Here is a 10,472-nt window from a genome sequence, read left to right as displayed (position 1 = left end):
TATGCTGCATCTGAAGAAGTGAGGTTTTTACCCACGAAAGCTTATGCCCAAATAAATCTGTTAGTCTTTAAGGTGCCACCAGACTCCTTGATGTTTTTGTAGATACAGACTTACACGGCTACCCCCTGATACTTGACACCAAACATGTAAGTTTCCCCCACTGCTATTCATGAGTGATGTCATGATAGTGCATAAGACAGACATACAGCTGATCATCAGCAAAATAGTTTAATGAACAATATGCACAGTGCTGTCAAATGCAAAAGTAAATAAACTGGAAAAATAACTATTTTTCATGTATAGTAATCTTATGAGTTCTATGTAAGAGTAGACTTTTTCGAAGGAAATAATTTTCAAGATTGTGTCCCTTTTAAAGCACAGGACTATGAGTAAGGAGAGATGTGTTCTTTCAGTCTTAGATATTATAGCCCCCATTGCCTGAGCACCTCATAGTCTTTAATGTGTTTATCCTCACAAAAATGTTGCGAGGTAAAGAGATAGTGTTATCCCCACTTTACAACTGGGGAGCCAAGGCACAGACTAAGTGACTTGCCCGGGGACATATACTATGTCTGTTGCAAACCAGGGAATTAAACCCATGTCTCCCAATGACTAGGCTAGCACTTTAACCACTGAACTGTCCTTCCTTTTGGTTTTGTTCCAGTCATCTTTGAGACTTGGAACAAATCTCTTAACCTCTCTGTGCCTCAGTTATTCTATTTGTAAATTGGGAATAATGGTTTTCAGTCTCACAGAGGGTGTTGAGACTTGGTTATTTAATGTTTGTAAAGTTCTTTGAGATTTTTGAATGGAAGGTGCTATTAAAAATGAAATGGCTATAGAGTCACTTCTTTCATGTAGACTAAATATCTGAATACCATAATCAGATTTGTATAAATATATTTTAGGTCTCCTATGTGATTAGAGATGAGGTAGAGAAGTATAATCGAAATGGTGTAAATGCACTCCAGCTGGATCCAGCATTAAACAGACTCTTCACGGCGGGTCGAGACTCTATAATAAGGATATGGAGTGTCAATCAGCACAAGGTAAGCAAAGAGACTTAGTCTTTTATTAATTTAAAAAGTCACTTTTTACATTAGCAGACTCTGTCAGATTGACTAATTTAAACCAGATTACTACAATGTTGACATCTTGCTAAGGGTTTGTAACTATCCTTATACTATTTATACTATTAAAAACTGCATGGCATTTTACAAACAAGATGTGATTCATAACCCAAATTGCTTACTTTCTATGTTAAGAGAATACAACAAAAGTAGATCATAAAAGTATATAGTTGGGGGGAAATTACATCAAGTAAGATTATGGAGTTGCTTTGCTAATTAATGTACTTATTTTGAAGGATCTAGACTTTTTTCATAGGTTACTGCTATTTAGGTTGATCATATATTTTGTGTGTATCCTAAGGAGACCCCTTTTTCTGCTTTTCCCACTCCCCTTTATTTTATCAGGATCTGTCTCCATTCTTCTCCCCTGGCATGTTACTTGTTTTACTAACCTGTTGTCTGCCTTAATTAGGGTCAGATCTTGCAAGGTGGTGAGGGTCCTTAGCACAGCAGTTTTACTGGATTTTAAGTTGTGAGCTCCTTTGCTTAGGAATCTTTCCTCAAGTTTACTTGGTGTCTTGCACAGCTGTCATGCTGTACAAAAATAAGAATTATAAAACGGTATGAGATTAAACTTTAATGTAACATCTATTCCACATATAAAGTATTTTAAAATATGAGTTCTACTAAAGACCAAATTGTGACCCACTTACTCATATTGCTGGGTAGTTATTATCACAAGTAGCCCACTTGACTTCAGTGGGACTATTTGAAGTAATTGCTAATCAACATGAGAGGTAGAAGGGGATATCACAACTGAATCCAAAAACCAGTTTAGTGTTTCCAATGTTGAAGGGACCTCATACAATTTATTTTTTAATTCCAGCAAGACCCTTATATAGCATCTATGGAACATCACACTGATTGGGTAAACGATATTGTACTTTGTTGCAATGGTAAAACATGTAAGTATCTATTTACTTTGTACAGTATTTAATAGTATAAAATAGGAAAATATGGCATTCAAAAATTTATTAAGTATATGACTGTTACCTACTGCTTCACTTGCTACAACTTGGGTAACTTTTTGCATGTTTTCTTAGTATATAAAATAAGTTTCGGTAAAGTGTATTGTATGAACAACAAAGATATACAATTCCTCTAATTTTTAAAGAGAAACTAAAAGATATTAAGAGCTTCACATGCTCTGATGAAATAATCTGTTAAAATGTACTAATCTTTTCCATTTAGTGATATCTGCTTCTTCAGATACTACTGTTAAAGTGTGGAATGCACATAAGGGATTTTGCATGTCAACACTAAGGACACATAAGGTAAAAGGCATGAATTATAATTGCATAAATGATCATTACTGTTCTAAAAAATATAGTGTACATATTTAGATGCAGACTTCATACTGAAGGTTATTTGCTGGTTCTGTATTGTCATGTTACTGTACCCATTTTATTGTAGGATTATGTGAAAGCCTTAGCATATGCAAAAGATAAAGAACTGGTAGCATCTGCCGGGCTGGACAGACAGATATTCCTCTGGGATGTAAATACTCTAACAGCACTGACTGCCTCAAACAACACTGTCACAAGTAGGTACATGGGAAAAACTAAAATATAACGCATCTATTAACATTTTCCACTAGTTCAGTTTAGGACCGTAAACTCGAGTTTTTGTGTGTGTATTGTTACATGTTTGAATTTAATAATTTGAAATTATCAAATAACAGGTTCAAGTGGAATTATTTAATCAAAGATTATTAATTGGAGATTAGTACAGCACTATACAGAAAGAATAGATACATTACCACAGTGGGTCTCAACCAGGGGTATATGTACCCCTGGGGTACTCCGAGATCTTCCAGAGGGTACATCAACTCATCAAGATATTTGCCTAATTTTATAATAGTCTACATTAAAAAGCACTAGCGAAGTCAGTACAAACTAAAATTTCATATAGACAATTACTTGTTTATACTGCTGTATATACTATACACTAAAATGTAAGTTCAATATTTTTATTTGTTGATTTATTTTATAATGATATGGTAAAAATGAGAAAGTAAGCAAGTTTTCAGTAACAGTGTGCTGTGACTCTTGTATTTTTATATCTGATTTTGTAAGCAAGTAGTTTTTAAGTGAGGTGAAACTTGGGGGTATGCAAGACAAATCAGACTCCTGAAAGGGGTTCAGTAGTCGGGAAAGGTTGAGAGCCACTGCATTACCACACTTGGTGTAAGGCAAAGAGATGACCTTTGTCTTTCTCTTCTCTGTATCTGGTAAGATGCCAACGATTTTGCATCCTCTACCTAATTCCCAGTACCTCTGTCTTTTTATAGGGTATGAGACAAAGAAACCCCTTTTGTGGATGGAAAAATATTTTCCCATGATCGATTTCTCTATATCTTTGTTTTAATGGTTTTGTTTCTCGTTACTTATGGAATTTCCTTTATGGTATCTTTAGGTTACATGATTGATAAGCAAAAAGGGAATTCTAATCTGATCATTATACCTAACAGCTAGGACAACCGACATTTCCCAAAACATCTTTTAATGGATTCCCATTTCATCATTGCAGAAAGCTTCTAGAAAAACAATTGTTCCTTATCAATCCTGCTTATATCTCTGTAGACCCTTTTGGTAGTTTGAGGAGGACTCTGTCCTGGACATCTGTTTTCTCACAGATGAGGAGGTGCCAACAATGATGGATTATAGTCTAATAATCATAAGAAATTCCTGAATATAAGTTAGTCACAGGTTATGGATCAACACTCTGGCCTTACTATTCAAATACACTCTTTGCTAATACCTTAAAGATTTTGGGAGAGTAGTTAATATGTAAATGAATTTAATATACTAAAAACATTGTTATTTGCTAACAGGTACTAATAGTATATATAAATATTCAGGTAATTCTCATCATTAAAATAAAAAAAGTAATCAATCTCAATTTATTGCAATACATAATCTTAGCTAAAAAACTAGAGCAGCTGATAATTACAGAATCTAGAATACAGGGAAAATCTCTTTGAACGTAATGTAATGAGCCTGTATTTCATCTAGACTGAATAGAGCTTTAGCTTCAAAAGCTCTTAGCTTGTCAATTAATACATTGTAGTATTTTTCCCATGGGATATTAGTTTAGTGCTTTTTCTGCATATTGTACTTCCCATCTTCTGTATTTAGGCCGAAGCAGAAATGAATACAATTAATCTTTTAAAGAAGAGCTTGATAAACATACCTAATGCCTACTAATGGAAGGACTAAAGCTTTATAGTCTGCAGATATAGGCTGATACAGATACAAAAGGAGAGGGCGGGGTAAGGTGGGAGTGAACACTGAGGAGGTCTAGGAGCAATGCCCTGGTGAATCCCAGTTAACCCCAGCTAATGGGAAAAGCACTGTCAACAACAAGGAGTCCAGTGGCACCTTAAAGACTAACAGATTTATTTGAGCATAAGCTTTCGTGGGTAAAAAACCCACTTCTTCAGATGCATGGAGTGAAAATTACAGATGCAGGCATAAATATACTGACACATGAAGAGAAGGGAGTTACCTTACAAGTGGAGAACCAGTGTTGACAGGGCCAATTCAATTAGGGTGGATGTGGTCCATTCCCAATGATGAGGAGGTGTTCCATACCAAGAGAGGGGAAAATTGCTTTTGTAGTGAGCCAGCCAGTCCCTATTCAAGCCCAAATTAATGGTGTTAAATTTGCAAATGAATTGTGGCTCTGCAGTTACTTTTTGAAGTCTGTTTCTGAAGTTTTTTTTTGTTGAAGTATGTCTACTTTTAAATCTGTTATTGAATGTCCAGGGAGATCCAAGTGTTATCCTACTGGCTTTTGTATGTTACCATTCCTGATGTCTGATTTGTGTCCATTTATTCTTTTACATAGAGACTGTCTGGTTTGGCCAATGTACATGGCAGAGGGGCATTGCTGGCACATGATGGCATCTGTCACATCTACTAATGTGATAGAGGCCAGCCAATGCCCCCCTGGACAGGATTGGTCCTGCTTTGAGCAGGGGGTTGGAGTAGGTGACCTCCTGAGGTCCCTTCCAACCCTGATATTCTATGATTCTATTATTCATGTGTCAGTATATTTATGCCTGCATCTGTAATTTTCACTCCATGCATCTGAAGAAGTGGGTTTTTTACCCACAAAAGCTTATGCCCAAATAAATCCATTAGTCTTTAAGGTGCCACAGGACTCCTTGTTTTTGTAGATCATCTTTTTGTGAATCAGTCTTTAATATCAGCCTCTGTTAAGCAGATGTCTTACATGAAGCACTACAAAGCATTATCCCCTGCACTAAAAAATAAAGCAGTTAAGAGAGAAACTTTCTCTCTTTCCTCCCTCTAGTCTAGAGCATTCTGGCTGCTGAGAAGATGGGTGGGTCTCTCCTACGTTGTTGCCCTAGGGTTCTGAATAACAGCAATGAAAATGACCTGTTTCATTAAGTGTACTCCTGCACTGTTTGATAAAGCTGTGAGCAATAGCAGAGACACTGAAGTTTTGTGTGTGTGTGTAGAATCAGGAAGAATATGGCGCTTTGGTTTAAATTCACATTGGAAGATTAGGTTACCATGAGGGGTAGAAACACTTTTTTTTAAAAATGAAAGCTAATATTCTGCAGAAATTTATGGCTGAGGCTCCGCTAGAGAAGAGTATCTCACTGATCACTGGTGGGTGGATTTTTTTCAAGCCCTGTTTTAAAGATTGTGTGCTTGGAATGAATGTAATGTAACAGAACATATAAACAGTTTGCAGGAACATCGAGTTTTTTAAAGACAGAGAATGCATACAGTTCTTGGTGTTGTTGCAGATGGATATTTTATCTTTTTCCCCAAATGTCTGGCAATGTTCTCTTGCTTTTGTTTTTGAAGGTTTACTCCAGTAATTCTTTCTGAAACCTGGTTATTGCTGAAGTAGTTGGGAGTTTCTATTTCCAAGTAATCTTTGCTGACAACTGTGGATAGGTCATCTTCTAGCCTAATGGGTGTGGATGCAAGAGTAGCGTAGAGATTTACTAGCTGTCTCATAGGAAAACATTTGTAAGGCTGTTGTAGATCAAGTGAAGATGGGCTTATTAGAAACTTCTATAGTGAAATTGGGCCAAGTTGAAGCAAATGAACATTCCTATAAATAATTCAAAGGCCATTTTTTGACCCGAGATCCAAGAAGGTAGAGAGAATGCTTCAGAGGCAGTAGAAACAAATGTGTGCCAGTGGAGTTCAATCACTAAAGATTCCCAAAAGAAAAAATGCTCTGGTTTTACAAAAACAACAAGGAGTCTGGTGGCACCTTAAAGACTAACAGATTTATTTGGGCATAAGCTTTCGTGGGTAAAAACCTCACTTCTTCAGATGCAATGCTCTGGTTTTATCACTCTTCTTAAGCACTTGATTGTTCAGTAAACAATGTTCCTAATGGGCTAGAGAAGAACATACCTTATATGCCCCAGACCCCCTTTGAAACATGGGCTAGATGTAGAGCTAAATTCTACCCTCTCTTCCTGCCTAACTCTACAGACTTCACTAGGTTTTATAAATGTAAATGTGGGCAGAATTTGACCCTAAATTTCTTACCAGACTGAAAGGAAACAGTATAAGGAACCTGATAGTAGACAAACCCCTGTTAAAAGGGTGTATCCATCAGTCTTTCTAGATGTAGGCACTCTAATTCAGATGGAAAAATGTTTACTTCTGAAGAAGGCCACCTTCAAGAGGGAAGGTGTGAAATTTCTGTTTCTGGCAAGATTTGTACTTTTGGATGCTTTACAATGAAAAGACACGATATCTATTCTCCTTTGCCCACTTGTGTATGTAATCAAAGGCTGCATATTATGAAACTGGAAGAATAATTTTTTTTTGACTGGTAATATCCTACCACAATATGATTATGGCTGCTGAGCAAACAGAACAGTAATTTCCTAATATCATATAATATAAATATATGTATGCAAAGTTCAGTGAAATCAGGCATGTTGTTTTGCTATACATATGTGGCATATCTACTCAGTGTTTCTCAAATGTGGTCACCAGGGTCTTTTCTTGCTGCCACAGCCTCATGGGCAATGACTGGGGGTAGGAAGGAGTGAAAGCAGTGGCCCCCCTCCCCCAGAGCCACCAGCAGGGGTTGGGCCCTTCCCTCCTCTGGAGCCACAAAGGTCAGAGAAGCAGGCAGCCAGTTAATTCCCCACTTTCCTGGGTGCGGTGAGGCTCTGGCTTCGGGCTTCAGCCCTGGAGGGACGGGCAGCAGACTCCAGTCGTGGGGCTTCAGGGTCCAGCTGTGGATGCCGGCCCTCGGCTTACCACCCCCCGTATCATCCCTGGCCCCTGCTGTCTTCCTGGCCCCCCATTCACCTCCTTGGCCCCTTCTGTCTCCCTACCCGCCTCCCCATCCAGGGCTTAATTTGTCTCCTGGCTCGACAGGGCTGAGTAAGTCTGCTGTGACAATTGATATTTGTGTGTATGTTAATATCACTTTTCACAGCCTCCCAGCTAGCTAGTAAGTCTGTTGTGAAAAGTGATATTAACAAACATACAAATATTGCTTTTCGCAACAGCAGACTTACTAGCTTAGCAAGTTTTTTTTTTTTTAAAGTAACCTAAAAAGCAAAAGAAGCAACAACAAAAAAAGACAAGAATGTGCACAGCACCTTATTTGGGTTTCTGTTCTGATTAAGTCCAGTAAAGAAGAGAAACAACTGTACATTATTTTTATCATTGAGTCTGCAAAAAAGCTCTACATAAATAAATTAGAATGATTTGGATATGTATATGTGCATATTTATCTGTTTTTCCTAAAGTTAATTGAGTATTTTAGGGGAAATTGTCAGAGCAGCCACCAGCAAGAGTTGGTGGCCGCACTCTGAGGCCACCAAAAATGTTGTTGTGAGAACCCCCGATCTATATTATGGATTACATACAAAGCTGGGAGCACATGGGTTTTTAATATCAAAGAGAAAAATATCTGCTCCATATCTATAGACTAGACTTACAGAGTAAGACCAGTTTTCATCTAATATAAACTTTGAAATGACTGAGTTGGCAAATCTCATCTTGAGGGGTTTGGTCCTGTTTGTTGATCTTCCATTGGTTCTGCAATAAGAGTCTGAGCCAAAGCATCTTGATTATAAATGACAAAAAAGGCTTTGCATGAAAGGTTACACTTAAAATAACAATGCCAGATGATTAAGAGGATACTGAAATGAAGCCACAAGTTTTTCAAGTAGACAGAATCTTTATGCTGCTGCATGGTGAGCCATGTATTAAAAACCTGGTGGAGAATTTATGTACTGTACAGAAATATCTACAATACCTTTTGTTGCAATAAACACTATGATAATTGCTGTCAAGTGCCATTACCACCATTCTAGTCGTGCCTATGCCTTAGCTCAGGGGTAGGCAACCTATGGCATGCGTGCCAAAGGTGGCACACAATCTGATTTTCAGTGGCACTCGCACTGCCCGGGTCCTGGCCACCGATCCGGGGGGCTCTTCATTTAAAATTAAATTAAAATGCAGTTTCTTAAACATTTTAAAAACCTTATTTACTTTACATACAACAATAGTTTAGTTATATATTATAGACTTATAGAAAGAGATCTTCTAAAAACGTTAAAATGTATTACTGGCACGCGAAACCTTAAATTAGAGTGAATAAATGAAGACTCGGCACATCACTTCTGAAAGGTTGCCGACCCCTGCCTTAGCTATTGAATTTCTTTCTGAAACTGAGGAAGTTTGAGGGATGGTTGACTCTGAACTCCTCTGATGTTTTGTGTCCCTACTCCTCCAGTATTGGGGAATGGAACATCGGCACTCCTCCACTGATGATGGGATCCTTACAGCCTTCTACACACACCCCTACATTTTGGAGAAACAGCAAGTTCTTTGACACACACATCCCCACCCCACGCTACAACTTCCCAGGTGCACACATCCCTAACCTAAAAGTGCTATGTCTGCTCCACAGGACTAAGAAAAGGTTCCTTAATCTATAAAATACAATTTTAGAAGTGGTGGGATTGAATTTCCATATGCAAAATGTTATAGTCTGCGTGGAGTTAACATAGAGGGTCAGAGAAGAAACTGCAGACAGCACTCTAATGATCCTAATGCCAATAAGTGGTGGTGCAGTGGTATCATGATTATAGTGATTCTTTTACAGAATTGCAAATCAGGAATTGAGAAGGCTTTTTCTAGCAATATGTTATCCATATTCTTTTCTATTAAAAGTAATTCTAGATAGTTGGGTGGGGACACTGCTGTCTTTTCACATAGGACCATCATACTGAATCAAAACCTGCAGTTGGCTCTTGAGTGTAGCATTTTCAAGTGTATGGTAAGTGTTTGGTTTTTTTTGACAAATGGAGAAAGCAAAGCATTAATACTGTTATCTTATTTTGCAATAGCTTCTTCCCTGAGTGGGAACAAAGATTCCATTTACAGCCTTGCAATGAATCAAATGGGAACAGTAATTGTATCAGGGTCCACTGAAAAGGTAAGCAGGACCTGGTAGAACTCTTTCAACCTTAGTAAAATGATTGCTAATATTATTAGACACTGAGTTCTAATCTAATTCTGAATTGACTCTGCAATAAATATCCTCTTGTTTAACTTGTCATGATTTGAAGTAAATTGGTCTTGTTGTAAAAACATAAAAAAATCCCTGCTGCAAATACTCCTGATAGCAGATAACATGTTAGGTGTTTGTGAGTTTAATAAAGTATAGGTATCTTGCAAAAGTATCCATTTTTAAAAAACTTTTGGAATAATCACTTATTTGAAGAAATGGGAGTTACTTCAAAGATCTCCCCATATGTAGGCAATGCCTGTGTGAAAAGAACGACATATGTAATTATCTTATCTGCTTTGACAGGTTTTAAGGGTATGGGATCCAAGGACTTGTGCAAAGCTGATGAAACTTAAAGGGCACACGGATAACGTAAAAGCTTTGTTGTTGAACAGAGATGGCACACAGGTATGGGTTTTCATTTGAAGCACAAATATCTTTCACTAAGGTTTTTCTTTAAAGCTCTATAAAAAATGTTACACTTTTTCAGTACAGAACAGTTTTTCCAGTTTTTCTATGTAGAATATAGAAAGTCTTTTAAATAAAACTTAAAATAAGTTGGTCTAAAAGTGAGTGCTCTAATCTAAATATTTTAAACTAAATTAATAATCTGTAACTTTTCGCTTTACTTTTGAAGCATAGTTGTGACCTGTAGCTAAGAGAATTGCCATAAGTATATTGTTAAAGAAATGAGTTTGTGATTTCACATCTTTATATTTTATCCTTTATTTTACTTGTAAACTAATATAGGTTAGTTCGTGTTTGGGGGAGGGAGACTTGCGGGAGGGAATAAAACAATTAATATTA

General features: G+C 37.2%; 1 protein-coding gene across 2 annotated transcripts in view; it reads left to right on the top strand.

Annotated features, from left to right (window-relative positions):
• Positions 1 to 10,472, top strand: part of WDR48 (WD repeat domain 48) — a 51,308-nt gene that overhangs the window by 12,467 nt on the left and 28,369 nt on the right. For both annotated transcript variants that reach the window (XR_002908634.1, XM_024208711.2), the window contains exons 2-7: positions 909 to 1,049; positions 1,957 to 2,035; positions 2,322 to 2,404; positions 2,544 to 2,673; positions 9,505 to 9,593; positions 9,972 to 10,073. Coding sequence is in view for 1 of the 2 variants with exons in the window: in XM_024208711.2 (XP_024064479.1) it covers positions 909 to 1,049; positions 1,957 to 2,035; positions 2,322 to 2,404; positions 2,544 to 2,673; positions 9,505 to 9,593; positions 9,972 to 10,073 (624 nt within the window). In the remaining variant the exon portion in view is untranslated. The remainder of the gene's footprint in view (positions 1 to 908; positions 1,050 to 1,956; positions 2,036 to 2,321; positions 2,405 to 2,543; positions 2,674 to 9,504; positions 9,594 to 9,971; positions 10,074 to 10,472) is intronic.

Source organism: Terrapene carolina, unplaced genomic scaffold (assembly GCF_002925995.2).
Source record: "Terrapene carolina triunguis isolate 2854851 unplaced genomic scaffold, T_m_triunguis-2.0 Scaffold111, whole genome shotgun sequence".
Taxonomy (NCBI): Eukaryota; Metazoa; Chordata; order Testudines; family Emydidae; genus Terrapene; species Terrapene triunguis.
This window is presented reverse-complemented; position numbering and strand designations above follow the sequence as displayed.